The sequence below is a fragment of the Chiloscyllium punctatum genome, chromosome 21 (genome assembly GCF_047496795.1).
Source record: "Chiloscyllium punctatum isolate Juve2018m chromosome 21, sChiPun1.3, whole genome shotgun sequence".
NCBI classification, from domain to species: domain Eukaryota; kingdom Metazoa; phylum Chordata; class Chondrichthyes; order Orectolobiformes; family Hemiscylliidae; genus Chiloscyllium; species Chiloscyllium punctatum.
In genome coordinates, this window is record NC_092759.1 from 8,074,573 (window position 1) to 8,092,380 (window position 17,808).

A 17,808-nucleotide genomic window follows, 5' to 3' on the forward strand; every position below is an offset into this window, starting at 1 on the left:
GTTGCCATATCACACTGTGATGCATCATGATAGGATACTATCTGAGGTGCACCTATAAACATTGGTAAGGCATTGAGGACCATGTCGAATTTCCATTGATGTAGATAGGGCATGCTCTCCACTCCACTTCCGCATGTCAATGACCAGCTCCTTCATTTTCCTGATGTTGGTGGAGAGACTGTTCTCATGCTGATGTTCGTGGAGACTGTTGTCTTGCTGATGTTAATGGAGAGACTGTTCTCATGCTGATGTTGATTGGGAGACTGTTGTATTGCTGATGTTCATGGTGAGACTGTTGTCTTGCTGATGTTAATGGAGAGACTGTTCTCATGCTGATGTTGATTGGGAGACTGTTGTATTGCTGATGTTCACGGTGAGACTGTTGTCTTGCTGATGTTCATGGTGAGACTGTTGTCTTGCTGAAGCTGATGGAGAGCCTGTTGTCTTGCTGATGTTGATGGTGAGACTGTTGTCTTGCTGAAGCTGATGGAGAGCCTGTTGTCTTGCTGACGCTGATGGAGAGACTGTTGTCTTGCTGATGTTGATGGTGAGACTGTTGTCTTGCTGATGCTTATGGAGAAACTGTACTCTTGCTGATGTTGATGGAGAGATTGTTCTCTTACTGACGTTGATGGAGAGACTGTTGTCTTGCTTATGTTGATGGAGAGATTGTTGTCTTGCTGACGTTGATGGAGAGACTGTTGTCTTGCTGACGCTGATGGAGAGACTGTTGTCTTGCTGATGTTGATGGAGAGATTGTTCTCTTGCTTACGTTTATGGAGAGACTGTTCTCTTGCTGATGTTGGTGGAGAGACTGTTGTCTTGCTGACTTGATGGAGAGACTGTACTCTTGCTTACGTTTATGGAGAGACTGTTGTCGTGATGATGTTGATGGAGAGACTGCTGTCTTGCTGACATTGATGGAGAGACTGTTGTTTTGCTGATGTTAGTGGAGAGACTGTTCTCTTGCTGACATTGATGCAGAGACTGTTGTCTTGTAGTGCTCATTCTCATGCTGATTATGGTGGCCATCTGCCCATCTGCACAATACCCTTGTCTGCCCAGCAAATACCATGATCTGTGCACAGCACTTTATCCCAATCTTTCCTGCCCGTCATCCTTCCCGAGCTGCGAGTTTACCCAGTGATGTGTGCACGTGCTTTCCCTCTGACTCTCCTGTCGGCAGTGGAGGTAGACGTTTACAGGATGGATGTACGCTAGCATTAGCATGGCGATGAATCCAAGATTCAGCTGCCCCGTACGTTCACAATAACAAGAAAAATAAAATGAGAGAGCAAATCTCCAGTCTGAAGTCATCTCACACAGTTCCCATCAACCAGGTATCCCAAAGTAAACTCACTCCATTCACCCGCATTTGGCCTATTTCCCTCTAAACCTTTGCCTATTACAGCACAGCTGAGCGATCTGCCCAATACGCCTCGGATTGTTTTTTGAAAGAACTATCTACTGGACTCCACTGTACAATCTTACCCCCCCCGGCGCCGAATTGTTGGGATTTGTACTGAAATTTTCAGTTGTCACAACTTTTCTTGTGTTTATCATGTCCTTGTTTGAATCCTGCAATTATAACTCTCATCCCCTTCCAATTAATTCCAAATCATCATCATTCATTCTTTGAACAGATGTACCACCAAGTCACCTCTGGTTCACCATCTGAAATTGTTGTCCTGCTTATATTAATATGGAATCACTGTCACCAGCTTCTTCACTTTTTCCCTGTCAAAATATTTCAAGTTTTCATATACCCCATAAAGTCTTCTGTTTAGCTTCTCTGTCCCAAAGAGAACAATATGAACTTTCTTCAAACAACTCCGCTTCCTCATTTGTGATTGCATTCAAGTGCATTCTTGCACACGTCCATTAAACACTCGACATTATTTCTCATCTACCCAGTGATGTATACAGTCCCACAGGCACATGCTACTATATGAGCGTGGGTTTAACCTGCACCTTATCAGCTGGCACTCTTGATAAATCAGCAAAAGAATTATATATTTCAAATACTGTGATCTATCGTGATATTGATACTGCAAATAAAGTATGTCCCATGCATTACATTGTGATTTGTTATTGTGTGTTTTTACTTTAATTTTATGGGGTGTGTTGAGGGTTTAACTTAGACTTTCCACAGATTCAGGACTCTTAAAGATCTGGGGATGACCTCGCCTTTGAAACCAATCCAATAGTGGAGGCATCGCAAATTCCATTTGAGGAATGTCTTTCTGTGTGTCAACATGTCTGTGTCAGAGTTTTTTTCTCTCTCTCTCTCCCTTTCTCTTGCTCACATGCTCTCTCTCTCCCTGGAAATCTCCCTAGCCACACAGTCATACAATGTGGAAACAGACCCTTCAGCCCAACTCGTCCTTACCCACCAGGTTTCCCAAACTGGACTAATCCCATTTGACTGTATTTGTCCTATTGCCCTCTAAAGCTTTCCTATTCATGTAACTGTCCAAATATCTTTTAAAAGTTGCAATTGTATCTGCATTGAACACTTCCTCTAGCAGCCCGTTCCATGCACGCATGTGGAAACCTTACCTCTCAGCTCCCTTTTAAATCTTTATCCTCTCACCATAAACCTATTCCCTCTAGCTCTGGACTCCCCCACTCCAGGACCTTGTCTATTCATCCTACCCATGCCTCTCATGATTTTATTAACCTCTATAAGGTCACCCCTCAGCCTCTGACGCTCCAGGAAAAACAGCCCAGCCTACCCTGAGGCTCTGGTCAAGAAAAAGGAACAGTTGGGATTGAGTGAATCCCTGTAGGAGTACACCGTCAGTAGGAGTACACTTGAGAAGGAAATGAGGAGAGCAAAATGAGACATAAGATAGCTGAAGAAGGGTAATACCTGAATTGTTGACTTCACCACCTCCTGATGCTACCATCGTGGGTGGCACAATGGCACGGTGATTAGCACTGTTGCCTCACAGCGCCAGAGACCCGGGTTCAATTCCCGCCTCAGGCGACTGACCGTGTGAAGTTTGCACATTCTCCCCATGTCTGCGTGGGTTTTCTCTGGGTGCTCCGGTTTCCTCCCACGATCCAAAAATGTGCAGGTTAGGTGAATTGGCCATGCTAAATTGCCCATAGTGTTAGGTGAAGGGGTAAATGTAGGGGAATGGGTCTGGGTGGGTTGCGCTTTGGCGGGTCAGTGTGGACTTGTTAGGCCGAAGGGCTTGTTTCCACACTGTAAGGAATCTAATCTACCTGACCTGCTTCCAGCCTCCTCCTTGTCTACATGAGCTAGCTTTGGAAAAAATGTAAAGGAGAATCAGAAGAGATTCTACAAATACATTAAATAACTAGGGAGAGAATTGGGCCCCTTAAAGATCAACAAGTCTGTCTTTGTGCAGAACCACAGGAGATGGGTGAGATACTCTCCGTCATCCAAATTAATGACGTTTGCATCTTCATTGCCAGCTCAATCTCTGACTTCGAATTGAGTCATCATTACATACTGTTACTCACATAAAATGGATCACCGTGCAAGGGCCCCTGGATCAAAGTGAAGCATGGGTACTGAAGCAGAGAAATAACAGCCGAGAGAGCTTGCATCAGTCCATAGACCTTCCCAAAATGGCAGGAAGGGAACCTGCACAAGAGGAGAGAGATGGAAGGGAATATCAAATCAAACTTCATCGTATTCCACCCTGCACAGGTTGCTGTTCGCGTTTATGCATAAGACGAGGCACCTCATTCACATCTGATACTGAGCCATGCCCACCTCAGTAGAATTGCAGTTTCACGGTAATAGCACGGTGCCAGCGGTCGCCTAACCCAGGCTGCTGCTGTCTTTTGAGAAATGATTCCAAATCCTGTCATGTCAAGGTGACAGAACTCAAATTTAAAGCTTGTTTTGAAACAAATTTTCTGTATTATCAGCTCCTCTCCGTGACAGCAGCGATGTACTGCGCTGTATTTTTCTATGTTCTATGTTCTATAGCTGCAGCTTGGGCAAGGGAGGCTGACATCTTTAACATGGTGTGGCCTACATGTGGGCCTGTGACTCAAACTCACATTGACCTGGTTGTCTCTGAGCAGCTCCAATGGCCTAAAGGGATGGACAAGGGACGCCTGCATTTCCTGATGGAGTAATACTAGTTCTGGCCTACACTCTCTGGAGTTTAGAAGAATGAGAGGAGATATAATTGAGGCCTATAAAATGCTAAAGGGGATGGACAAGGCAGATGTAGAGGAGATGTTTCCTCATGGGGACAACCTAAGGCCATACTTTTAGGATATGGAGTGGAAGATTTAAGGCAGACACGAGGAGAAATTACTTTTCTCAAAGGGTTGTGGAATTCACTCCCCAAGATGCTGAGACATTGAGTAAGCTTAAGGAGGAGATGGACAGATTTTTAATGAATAACAGGTTGAAGAGTGGGCAGGAGTGTGGAGTTGAGGTCGAGATAAGATTGGCCATAATTGTATTGCATGGCGGAGGAGGCTCAAGGGGCTGAATGGCCCACGCTTCTATCACTGATGCACTGAAAATATTGCCCGGTCGAGTGTCTGTTCAGCCTTCCTCGGAATGTAATGACGTCATTGTTCATAGCCACTTATTATGATAGTGGGCTTCACATTCTGGCCTTTCGTTGATTCAGGAGCTCTCCCCTGAATTCCTTCACAGAACTCACTGTCTGACATTTCCTGGCAGCTGGTTCTGATCTCTTCCACAGCTGAATCCTTTCCAGGTGATAGTGTCACGCCTGAGAGGGGTCTCTGCTCATAGTCACTGACATAAGACCCAGTGAGAGAATGCAGGGCACAGGAACCAATCCTAACAGTGCAACTGCATTCAGTGCAATTTTAAAAATTCTTAATTCACTCACGAGATGTGGGCATTGCTGGACAGGCAGCTCAGAGTCAACCACATTGCTGTGGGGATGGAATCACATGTAGGCTAGGCCAGGTAAGGATGGCAGATTTCCTTCCCTAAAGGACATTAGGGAACCAGATGGGTTTTTCCAACAATCGACAATAGTTTCACAATCATTGGTAGACTCTTTATTCCAGATTTTATTTCATTGAATTTAAATTCCACCAAGGGCCATGGGTGGGTTTGAACGTGGGTCCCCAAAGCACTACCTGGGTGTCAAAAATCAACAATGCCATTAGGGCCACCAGTGAGAAATCAGGCACTGACTTACATGAGAGAGATAAATGCTGCGTCCCCTCCATACAAGAAAGTGCGGCTGATCACTTGGAGGATGAAGGTCAGGTACTGAACCTGGAGCACAGGGATGGTGGCACAGACAGCGAACAGGACGGCGTGTGTGACAGTAACGGTCAGAGAGAGGACAGCTGCCATCATGGCATCCAGCTTCTTCGAGGTGGCACAGTCCGCTGGGGCGGGGAGGGGGAGGGGGCAGGGGTCAGAGGAAGAGGGCAGGGGACAAGAGGATGAGGAGAGCAGAGGGGGCAGTAGGAGGGGGAGGGGAGAGGTGGAATGAAGAGGTGGGGGCAAAACAAAACAAACAAACGCATTGAATCAGAGCTCAGTAATCACCAAACCAGCTGGGATGACAATCCCTGCCTATGGGGAAGAGAAACATTCAGACCACAGCACAGCAGCATCAAAGTGGGAGCAGAGTGCGTAAACCTGGATTATCCGGGAATGGGAGTGATCGGAGTGCTTAAACCTGGATTACCCGGGCGTGGGAATGATCAGAGTGTTTAAACCTGGATTACCCAGGCGTGGGAATGATCACCATGTTTTATGTGGATGCAATAGCCTAGTGGCATTAGCAATAGACTACTTATCCAGAGACCCCAGTTATTGTCTAGAGACCTTGGCTCGAATCCAGCCACAGCAGACCGTGGATTTTGAATTCAATATATATGTGGAATCAGGGGTTTAGTGTTGACTGTGAAACCATTATCAAGGACAAGCCATCTGCCTCACTAATGCCCTTTAGGGAAGGAAGTTGCCAACCTTATCTGGACTGGCCTACATGTGACTCCAGACCATAGCAATATGGATGACTCTTAACTGACCTCTGGGTAATTAGGGATGGGCAATAAATGCGAGCCCAGCCGGTGATGCCCTCATTCTGAGTAGAATGAAAACCTGGATGATCTGAGACTGGGCGTGATCGGGGTGCAGAGTACAATTTGATGAATTGCCTTCTGTATTCGGAACTGGGGGTGATGGAGGATGGGGACTGAAATGCACAGGGACACTTGAATTACCTGAGAAACCGGCTGCTCGTTTCCTTTTGTCTTTGCGTCGATCCATAATCAGGCCGTTCCATGGGGCACAAAAAACACTGCACATCTGTGTGATGGCAAAGGCGTTCGTCAGTCTGCTTACTGAGGAACCAAAACAAGAAGAGGGAGGAGGAAATTGTCACTTTAACACTGAACTGCTAAGGCTTGTACATATTATTTTCTGAAAGCTGGTGCTACTGAGCTTTTACAGCGATTAGATTCCCTACAGTGTAGAAACAAGCCCTTCGGCCCAACAAGTCAACACTGGCCCTCCAAAGAGTAACCGGACTCATTCCCCTACCCTATATTTACCCTGACTAATGCACCTAACACTGTGGGCAATTTAGCATGACCATTTCACTCTAACTTGCACATCTTTGGATTGTGGGAGGAAACCAGAGCACCCAGAGGAAACCCACGCAGATACAGGGAGAATATGCAAACTCCACACAGACAGATTACTTACAGTGCCTGAGGCAGGAATCGAACCCAAGTCCCTGGTGCTGTGAGGCAGCAGTACTAACCACTGCGCCAACATGTCGCCCAAAGGAGCCTTCCAAATAAAACTGATTGAAGTGAACCAGTTACACATCTCACGCATTGGCTTTCTGGAAGGGGTGGTTTTATTTGCCCCGAAAAGTGAGGTTGAAAGATAAGAGTTAAACGTAGGGGAAAACTGAAAACCATATTCTAGCACCCACTTAGAAACGACAGGTCAGATTGTTTCTTATAAACACACCTCCCAAAATACATTGGCGCCCCAGATGCTTGTGACCACAATGTGGTTTCTCCATGTTCACCATTGCTGATATTAGAGTTTGATGTCAGAGCACAAACAATGGATTTCCGAGCTGAATTCCTAACACTTAATCCAATGTTGTTGCTTTTCAGCTGATGTTCCTGTATTGTCACTCCAGTAACAGCCTCTGCACTCCTGCTCAATGTGCAGAGAGTATGGTTCACATGGAGCTGAGACTTCTCCCTTGCACGGGCAAAGAGACTGAGAAGTCCTGAGACAGAGGGAGCTCGCCCCCCTCCCTTGACAGCACCCATCAGCAAAATGTCACCTGCTCCAACTGAGTCAAAGCAGAAGTTAAACTCTTCACTCTACCCTGCATTCTTTCGCTGTCCATGAGATAGAGGAGCAGAATAAGGCCTTTCAGCCCATCATGTCTGCTCCACTATTCAGGCATGGCTAATTTGTTTCTCCATCCCAATCTCCTGCCTTCTCCCCGTAACCCTCAGTCCCCTTACTAATCTAGAATCAATCCATCTCTGATTTGGGTGGCATGGTGGCACAGTGGTTAGCACTGCTGCCTCATAGCACCAGAGACCTAGGTTCAATTCCTACCGTGGGCAACTATCTGTGTGGAGTTTGCACATTTTCCCTGTGTCTGTGTGGGTTTCCTCCGGTTTCCTCCCACAGTCCAAAGATGTGCAGGGTAGTGTTAGGTGTAGGGGAATGGGTATAGTCTAATCTTAGTTGCACTCAATGACTTGTAGCAATGCGGGCCAAGATTCAAGTCTGAGAAAATTCCTTTTCATCTCAGTTTGAAAGGACTGTCCCTTCACTGTGAGGCTGTGCCCTCAGGCCCTCAACTCTCCTACTCATGGGAACATCTTCTCCACGTTCTGTCTATCCAGGCCTCTCAACATTCTGTACATTTCCATCAGATTCCTCCCCCCACCCCATCTTTATCCTTCTCAACTCCATTGAGTACAGACCCACAGCCCTCAATCTCTCCTCACATGATAGAGTTTTCAGCTCCAGGATAAATCTTGTGAACCTCCTCTGGACCCCCTCCAAGGCCAGCACATCCTTTTTAGATACGGGGCCCCAGACTGCTCACAGTAATCCAAATGCAGTCTGACCAGTGCCTAATAGAGCCTCAGCAGTACATCCCTGTTCTTGTATTCCTAACAGCCAACTGCCAACTGAACCTGCACATTAACCTGAAGAGAATCCTGAACTCGGGACTCGTAAGTCCCTTTCAGCTTCAGATTCTAGAAGCCTCTCACCATTTGGAAATAGTCTATTCTTTGATTCTTCCTCCCAAAGTGCATAACCTTACCTTTTCCCACATTACATTCCATCCTGTATTTCTTGCTCGCTATTCTAGGCTGTCCGTGTCCTTCAACAGCCTCCTCAACACTACCTGTCCCTCCACCTATCTCTGTATCATTTGCTAACATAACAACAACACCCTCAGTTCCTTATTCCAGATCGTCCATGTATAGCGTCAATAGCTGTGATCCTAACACTGACCTGTGCGGAACATCCCCTGTCACCAGATGCCATCCTGAAATTAGAGGGAGGAAACTCTCCTGTCCTCGGAAGGATATTGTGAAACTCAAAAGGGTTCTGAAAAGATTTACAAAGATGTTGTGAGGGTTGGAGGCTTTGAGCTACAGGGAGAGGCTGAACAGGCTGGGGCTGTTTTCCCTGGAGTGTCGGAGGCTGAGGGGGTGACCTTATAGAGGTGTATAAAAACACGAGGGACATGGATAGGATAAACAGACAAGGTCTTTTCCCTGGGGTGGGGAGTCCAGAACTAGAGGGTATAGGTTTAGGATGAGAGGGGAAAGATTTAAAAAGTACCTAAGAGGTAACTTTTTCACACAGAGGGTGGTGCATGTATAGAATGAGCTGCCAGAGGAAGTGGTGAAGGGGAGTACAATTACAGCATTTAAAAGACATCTGGATGGGGATATGAATCGAAGGGTTTAGAAGGATATGGGCCAGGTGCTGGCAAATGTGGAGTGCCACAAGGATCAGTGCTGGGTCCACTACTTTTAATCATTTATATAAATGATTTGGATGGCAGCATAAGAGGTACAGTTAGTAAGGTTGCAGATGACACCAAAATTGGAGTGTAGTGGACAGCAAAGAAGGCTACCTCAAAGTACAACGGGATTTTGATCAGATGGGCCAATGGGCTGAGAAGTGGCAGATGGGGTTTATTTTAGATAAATGCGAGGTGCTGCATTTTGGGAAAGCAAATCTTAAAAGGACTTACACATTTAATGGTAAGGTCCTAAGGAGTGTTGCTGAACAAAGAGACTTTGGAGTGCAGGTTCATAGCTCCTTGAAAGTGGAGTTGCATTTAGATACGCTAGTGAAGAAGGCGCTTGGTATGTTTTCCTTTATTGGCCAGAGTATTGAGTACAGGAGTTGGGAGGTCATGTTGCGACTGTACGGGACATTGGTTGTGCCACAATGTTGGAATATTGCATGCAATTCTGGTCTCCTACCTATCGGAAGGAGGTTGTGAAACTTGAAAGAGATCAGAAAAGATTTACAAGGATGTTACCAGGGTTGGAGGATTTGAGCTATAGGGAGAGGCTGAACAGTCTGGGGCTGTTTTCCCTGGAGTGTTGGAGGCTGAGGGGTGACCTTATAGAGGTTTACAAAATCATGAAGGGCATGGATAGGATAAATAGACAAAATCTTTTCCCCGGGATGGGGGAGTCCAGAACTAGAGGGCATAGGTTTAGGGTGAGAGGGGAAAGATATAAAAGAGACCAAAGAGGCAACATTTTCACTTAGAGGGTGGTACGTGTATGGAATGAGCTGCCAGAGGATGTGGTGGAGGCTAGTACAATTGCAACATTTAAAAGGCATCTGGATGGGTATATGAATCGGAAGGGTTTGGAGGGATATGGGCCAGGTGCTGGCAGGTGGGACTAGATTGGGTTGGGATATCTGGTCAGCATGGACGAGTTGGACCAAAGGGTCTGTTTCCATGCTGTACATCTCTATGACTCTGTAAATGGGACTAGATTTGGTTAGGTTATCTGGTCAGCACTGGACTGAAGGGTATGTTTCCGTGCTGTCCAGCTCTATGACTCTATGACCCTATTCTTGTTCTGCAGCTTTCACTCTCATTACTATTGATGCCCATTGTTGCCTCTATCAGGAGCGATGGGGACAATGTTTCAATGTTCCGTGGTCATAATTCATGTTCCGTGGTCATAAACCCATCTGTCGTGACGGGTTTAAATCACACCATGACTGCTGGTGAAATTTAAGTGCAGTTAATAAATCTGTGGTACTGTCCCTACCTGTGAGCCAGGAGTCCAGGGTTTGATTCCTACCTGCTCTAGATGTGTGTTATAACACCCCTGAACAGGTTGATAGTTGGAAATAAAAACCTTGGGCTGAAATCACCACTAATTGTGGTCAAAAACAGTAAGGACCTTTAGGGAGGGAAGGATGGAGAGCTTTCCCCTAATCATCCCATTCAGAGATGTCCCTACACATCAGGGGTGGCTTGAACCTGGGTCGCCACAATCCAGGGACAGGAATGCTACCACAGTACCACATGAGGACCCACATGAGGATCCAACATTGTGGCACAACCAATGTCCCGTACAGTCGCAACATGACCTCCCAACTCCTGTACTCAATACTCTGGCCAATAAAGGAAAACATACCAAGCGCCTTCTTCACTAGCGTATCTAACTGCAACTCCACTTTCAAGGAGCTATGAACCTGCACTCCAAGGTCTCTTTGTTCAGCAACACTCCTTAGGACCTTACCATTAAATGTGTAAGTCCTTTTAAGATTTGCTTTCCCAAAATGCAGCACCTCGCATTTATCTAAAATAAACCCCATCTGCCACTTCTCAGCCCATTGGCCCATCTGAGAACACACAACCCCTGGCTTACAAGGGCAGTGCCTTATCCATTAGGCCACTGGCACGCACAGCTAATGAGAGATTTCCCAGCCCATTCTTCATGTGAATGCTCGCTCTGAAATGGCGAGTGAATTGTTAGAGCTGAGCAATAACCGTTGCCTTGATAGTGCCCATTACACACAATAAATCTGCACGTCCTCTTTCAGTTTTGCTTCTCCTGCTGTCTTTTGCATCTCTCTGTTTCCAAACCTCATAGCAGCGCCAATCTGTTTCCTCGCTCCCATTGCCTTTGTCTCTCATCTTCTCTCCATCTACCTTTCAACACCCCAGTGGCACCCTCCCCCATAACTGTCCCATCCTCTGCCACCTTACCTTGCCCGGAATCACCGTTGGTGAGCAGGTTGAGCATGGGGTTGAGGGTACCGATGTAGAGGAAATGCCGCAGCTGTATGACTGAAAGCCAGAGCAGGTGAGTGAGGAAGACCTTTGAGAAGATGCAGCTCCTGAACGATGGGGTCTCCTCTTCCACTCCTTGGCAGGAGAGGGGGTGGGGGGAGGGACAAACAAAGAATTAAAAGGTGGAAGAGGTGAAGAAGAGAGAAACTAGTCCGTACTTGCGCAGATCACTGAAAAACAAAAAATGAAATCAAAACTAGCAGCAGGCCGAAATTTTAATCCTTTCATCGCATTAGCTGAGGCAACAGACGGTAGTTTTTTGTATTGGCCTTTTGAGATTTTTCACAAAACTATCTTAATTCTCACAAGGTTTCAGATTAGATTAGATTCCCTACAGTGTGGAAACAGGCCCTTCGGCCCAACAAGTCCACACCACCCTCTGAAGAGCAACTCACCCCCCCCCCCGATGAAAGCACCTGACACAATAGGCAATTTAGCATGGCCAATTCATCTGGCCTGCACATCTTTGGACTGTGGGATGAAACCGGACCAAACCCACGAAGACTGTGCAAACTCCACACAGACAGTCACTCAAGGCTGGAATTGAATCTAGGACCCTGGTGCTGTGAGGCAGCAGTGCTGACCACTGAGCCACTGTGCCGCCCCAATTTCCAGCATGGAACCGGCAATTGAACCCTTCAGCCTAACTGGTCCATGCTGACCAGGTTTCCCAAACTGAAACAGTCCCAATTGTCTGCGTTTAGCCCATATACCCCTGAACCTTTCCTATTCTTGTACCTCTCCAAATGTACTTTAAATGTTGCAATTGTACCCTTATCGACCAAAGAGTCTTGGAGATGTACAGCATGGAAACAGACCCTTCAGTCCAACTCGTCCATGCTGACCAGATATCTGAAATTAATCTAGTCCCATTTGTTAGCACTTATCTCATATCCTTCTAAACCCTTCCTATTCATATACCCTTCCAGATGCCTTTTGAATGTTGTAATTGTACCAGCCTCCACCACTTCCTCTGGCAGTTCATTCCATACACGTACCACCCTCTGGGTGAAAAGGTTGCCCCTCTGGTCCCTTTTAAATGTCTCCCCTCTTGCCCTAAACCCCTGCTCTCTAGTTCTGGACGCTCCCACTCTGGGGAAAGACTTTGACTATTCACCTCATTGATGCACCTCATTGTTATAAAAACCTTTATCAGGCCACCCCTCAGCCTGCAATTCTCCAGGAAAAAAAGCCTTTCCTTATAATCCAAACTTTGCAAACTCAGTAACATCCTTGTAAATCTTTCTGGCACCCTTTCTATTATAATAATATCCTTCCACTTGCATGGCGATTAGAACTGTATACAGTACTCTAAATGTGGCCTTACTAAAGTCTTGTATAATTATAAAAGGATGCCCCAATTCCTCCACTCAATGGTCTAATCGATGAAGGCAAGCATGCCAAATGCTTTCTTCACCACCCTGTCCACCTGCGATGCCACTTTCAAGGAACTCTGCACCCCTAGTTGTGTCTTTCACCAACACTCCCCAGGGCCCTAACTTTAATTGTGTAAGTCCGTGTTCATCTTCAAAATACAACCCCTTGCATTGATCTGCATTAAACCCTATCTGTCGCTCACTGGCCCACTGACTCAGTGGAAGGGAGAGGAGGAAGGAAAAGAGGGGATTGAGAAGGGAGGGGAGAGGGAAGGAATTGGAGGCAGAGAGAGCCCATGTTTTCAAACCTCCTCGTGATTTGGTCTGAGTTTTCCAACCATCAAGCATTTCCTCCTTTTCCATTCTGTCTCCCCTGTCCAGTTGCATGATTTTAGATGTCTCTCTGCCAGGCTCTTCCACCTCCATCCACGTCCTGGGGGTCCACCTGACGGTTCCATCTCCACCTCTTACAATTTTCCTCTGGCTCGGAGTCTCCTGTGCTCGGGATAACGATTTCAATCCGAAATTTGTACAAGTGTTCCTATCCAGACAAGGGAGGAATCTGCTTATCGAAGATACAGCCGCAATTGAACAATCCAAATAATTTTGTTCAAACGAATGAGGGGTATCTAATTACTGCAGGATAGTTCCACCACAGAACACAACAGATGGCCTCCTTCTTTAGAGACCGCAATTTCCCTTTCCATGTGGTTAAAGGTGCCCTCCAATGCATCTCGTCCACATCCCGCACCTCTGCCCTCCAACCGTAACAAGGACAGAACGCCCCTGGTGCTCACCTTACACCCACCAACCTTCACATAAACCAAATCATCCGCTGACATTTCTGCCACTTCCAAACGGACCCCACTACTAGGGATATATTTCCCTTTCTGCCTTCCGCAAAGACCATTCCCTCCGTGACTACCTGGTCAGGTCCGCGCCCCCCTACAACCCACCCTCCCATCCTGGCACCTTCCCCTGCCACTACAGGAATTGCAAAACCTGCCCCCACACCTTCTCCCTCAGCTCCATCCAAGGCCCTAAAGGAGCCTTCCACATCCATCAAAGTTTTACCTGTGCATCCACCAATATCATTTATTGTATCCGTTGATCCCGATGCGGTCTCCTTTACATTGGGAAGACTGGGCGCCTCCTATTAGAGCGCTTTAGGGAACATCTCTGGGACACCCGCACCAATCAACCACACCGCCCTGTGGCCCAACATTTCAACACCCCCTCCCACTCTGCCGAGGACATGGAGGTCCTGGGCCTCCTTCACCGCTGCTCCCTCACCACCTGATGCCTGGAGGAAGAACGCCTCATCTTCCGCCTCAGAACACTTCAACCCCAGGGCATCAATGTGGACTTCAACAGTTTTCTCATTTCCCCTTCCCCCACCTCATCCCAGTTCCAAACTTCCAGCTCAGCACTGTCCCCATGACTTGTCTTATCTGCCTACTTTTCCACCTATCCACTCCACCCTCCTCCCTGACCTATCACCTTCATCCTCTCCCCCACTCACTTATTGTACTCTTTGCTATTTTCTCCCCACCCCCACCCTCCTCTCATTTATCTCTCCACCCTTCAGGCACTCTGCCTGTAGTCCCGATGAAGGGCTTTTGCCCGAAACGTCAATTTTACTGCTCCTCAGACGCTGCCTGAACTGCTGTGCTTTTCCAGCACCCCTAAACCAGAATCTGGTTTCCAGCATCTGCAGTCATTGTTTTTACCTCGTTGATTCTAACCCTACTCTGAATCCTCTTGCAAGGATGCCTGCCTTGAAGAAGTTTTCCTCCTCTCTCTACAAGAATCTCAGGGAGTCCCTCTCCCACTGCAACTCCCAGGTCATTTCCTCTGCCCTGAAGCTCTTCAACCATGTCCTGAAACAGAGTCACTACTACAGCCACATTTGCTTCCTCAGTGCCTGCCTCCGTAACCAACATATCCCACACTTTTAAACCAGCAGAGTTCGGAACCGAACAGGACAAACAGTAGAGACTACAGATTCAAAAGCACCAGCAATGGTTCTCCTTCAAGATCCTCCAGACAGAAAGGGACAATTCTGACAGATAAGTCGGGATCTGTCTGTGTGGAACTCCAAATGTGGTGAACACAGCAATGTCAAGGGCACATATGCGGTCTGGGTGGAGGACTTTAATGTGCACCGCAAAGAGGGTCACTACAAGCCCAATATTCAACTCGAAAGGACACAACTGCTTTACTCAGTCTGTGGTAGCAACAAGATGGGCTAAACCTATTTGTGCTGACCACCTACCTAACAGAGGCATCTCCCATCAGAGTGCAGATACAAGCAGCCTATGCTTAGTCCTTATGTGGAAGAACCAAGGCTACCTTCTGCTACAAAATATGACCAATTTGAACAGACCGCGCCACTGAAAACTGGGCATCGTGGAGAAAATGTGGACCCGCAACAGCAGCAGCACTGTATTCAGTCAGAAGCTGTAACCTCATGCACTGACATATTCCCCATTCTTCCATTAGCATTGATTCAAGGGTCCAATCCTGATTTAATGAAAATTCAATCCATCACAAAAAGGAACAGGAGTAGGCCATTCAGCCCATTGATACTACTCCACCATTGAATAGGACCATAGCTGGACATGTGGGGCAATTTAGCATGGCCAGTCCGCCTAACCTACACATCTTTGGCTATGGAAGGAAATCAGAGCACCTGGAGGAAACCCAAGTAGACACCGAGAGAACAGACAAACTCCACACAGACAGTTGCCCGAGGGTGGAATTGAACCTGGGTTTCTGGTGCTATGAGGCAGCAGTACTGACCACTGAGTCACTATGTCACCCTCTGGACATTCCCCAATTGGATTCGAGGCTTTCCAGTGAATCTTGTGAAAGCAGCCGAATCCTTCGGTGAGATTGCAGACTTGGACACACTCCCCGTGCTACTTACCCATAGCTGTAGTCCTTTGGGAGCTGGTTGGGAATTTGTGTCCGTGGGAGCAGGAAAAGGGTACTACAAATATGGATGGAGCTGAAGCAGCTGATGAAGATGAACATGGATCTCAGGGATACACCAGACTCGTACAAACCCTAGAGAAGATGTGTCAGCATGTGAAGAAATGAAATACATATTACTAACAGCTCACATAAGATTCCATCTAATCTTCCCACCTCTTCCTCATTGCTAGAGTCACAGAATCCTGACAGTGCAAATAGAGGCCATTTGGCCCATTGAGTTTGCACTAACCCTCCAAAAAGCATCCCACCGTACCCCTGTAATCCCGCATTTTCCACAGCTAATCCATCTAACCTGCACATCCCTGGACACTATGAGACAATTTCCCATGGCCAGTCCACACTAACCTGCACATCCCTGGGCACTATGGGACTATTTCCCATGGCCAATCCACCTAAACTGCACATCCCTGGACACTATGAGACAATTTCCTATGGCCAATCCACCCTAAACTGCACATCTCTAGACACTATGGGACAATTTTCCATGGCCAATTGACCTAACCTGTACATCCATGGAAACTATGGGCAATTTCTTATGGCGAATCTAGCTATCTAACCTTTGGGCTGTGGGAGGAAACCGGAGCACCAGGAGGATACACTTATTCCTGTTCAATACCTAATGCATCTCCAGCCTTCTCTCGTACCCTGTTCTCCCTTTCCACTGCTTTCTCAGTTGCCTCTTGGCTTTCCCGTTTGCAGTACCTTTCATTTCTTTGCCACCTCCTTGTCTCTCAGTTCTATTCTCTGTTCCTTTCACACCCATGTATTCTCCTCAGCCTCTTCCCCCAGCCTCTTTCTCACTGGCAATGGGAAGAACACCACAGAGGATCTGCAATACAGAAAAGGCCTTTCAGCCCATTGAAACTGCATTGGTCACAATCATCAAACTGGTTCTTTCACATTTTCCAACACCTGGCCTTAGCCTTAACATTGCAAGTGCACATTGATACACTTGCCCAATGTGATGAGGGTTTCTGACTCTTCCACTGATACAGGAAGAGGGGAGAGAAGTGATGGCCCAGTGGTGTTATCGCTGCACTGTTAACCTGGAAACCCACCTCGGAGCCTGGGCTCAAATCTTGCCCCAGTAGGTGATGGGATTTGAATTCAGTTAAAAATCTGGAATTATGTGCCTAATGGTGACCATGCATCCATTCTTGGGGAAAAAGCCTATCAGGTTCTCTCATGCCCTTTAGAGAAGGAAATCTGCCATCCTTACCTGGTCTGGCCTACCTGAGACTCAGACCCTCAGCAATGTTCTTGACTCAAAGCTGCCCTCTCGAGATGGATAATAAATCCTGGCCTGGCCAGTGATATCCACATCCCATGAATGAATTAAACAAGAAAGGCAGTGGTTTTCTGGAAGATGGGTAAGGTCAGTACGTTATCTCCTGCTACACTCTCCTAAGTCTGTTCTGGAATGTGATTCCAGCACGTTACTCCATCTGTTTGTGCCCTTACTGCCCACCTCACCTTCACCAGTAGATACATGGCTGCTGACGATCCGAAAGCCCCATTGTAGAGTGTGATGACGGTGGCACGTTTGTTTCCAAATAGGTTCCCAACCTGGAGTCAGAGAGAACAGAAACCATCAGTGGAGTGGGGGTGGTGTGTAATCCTGCAAACCATTCTTGGAGTTAGCAGTCTATACTGAACAGTGATGGGCATGGATCCAATCTCGGCTTTGCACTGAGAGAACCATATCTCACATGGTTTAGACAGAGAGAGGATGTTTCCTTATGTGGGGCATCCAGAATGAGAGGGCCTCAATTTAAGATGAGGGATAGCTGATTTCCAACGGAGATGAGGAGGAATGATTTTGCTCATAGGGCTGTGAAACTGTGGAATCCACTCCCTCAGATAGCAGTGGATGCTGGGATATTGAATCAATTTGTAGAATCCTTACAGTATAGGAAGAGCTAATTTCGCCCATCAAGGCTGTACCAACCCTCGAGACAGCATCACCCAGACCATCTCCCATCATAATAATGCCACATTGCCCGTGACAAATGCATGCACATCCCTAAACACTCTGGGCAATCCACCGGACCTGCACATTTTTGGATTGTGGGAGGAATCCAGACCAAACCCATGCACACATGGGGAGA

General features: G+C 47.0%; 1 protein-coding gene across 1 annotated transcript in view; it reads right to left on the reverse strand.

Moving 5' to 3' along the window:
• Window positions 1-327: 327 nt before the first annotated feature.
• Window positions 328-17,808, reverse strand: part of LOC140492438 (equilibrative nucleobase transporter 1-like) — a 29,574-nt gene continuing 12,093 nt past the window's right edge. The window contains exons 5-13 of the mRNA XM_072591328.1: window positions 17,174-17,266; window positions 15,633-15,772; window positions 13,012-13,244; window positions 11,244-11,402; window positions 6,217-6,336; window positions 5,175-5,370; window positions 3,493-3,616; window positions 1,141-1,251; window positions 328-738 (exon numbers count right to left, since the gene is read on the reverse strand). Coding sequence (XP_072447429.1) covers window positions 328-738; window positions 1,141-1,251; window positions 3,493-3,616; window positions 5,175-5,370; window positions 6,217-6,336; window positions 11,244-11,402; window positions 13,012-13,244; window positions 15,633-15,772; window positions 17,174-17,266 — 1,587 coding nt within the window. The remainder of the gene's footprint in view (window positions 739-1,140; window positions 1,252-3,492; window positions 3,617-5,174; window positions 5,371-6,216; window positions 6,337-11,243; window positions 11,403-13,011; window positions 13,245-15,632; window positions 15,773-17,173; window positions 17,267-17,808) is intronic.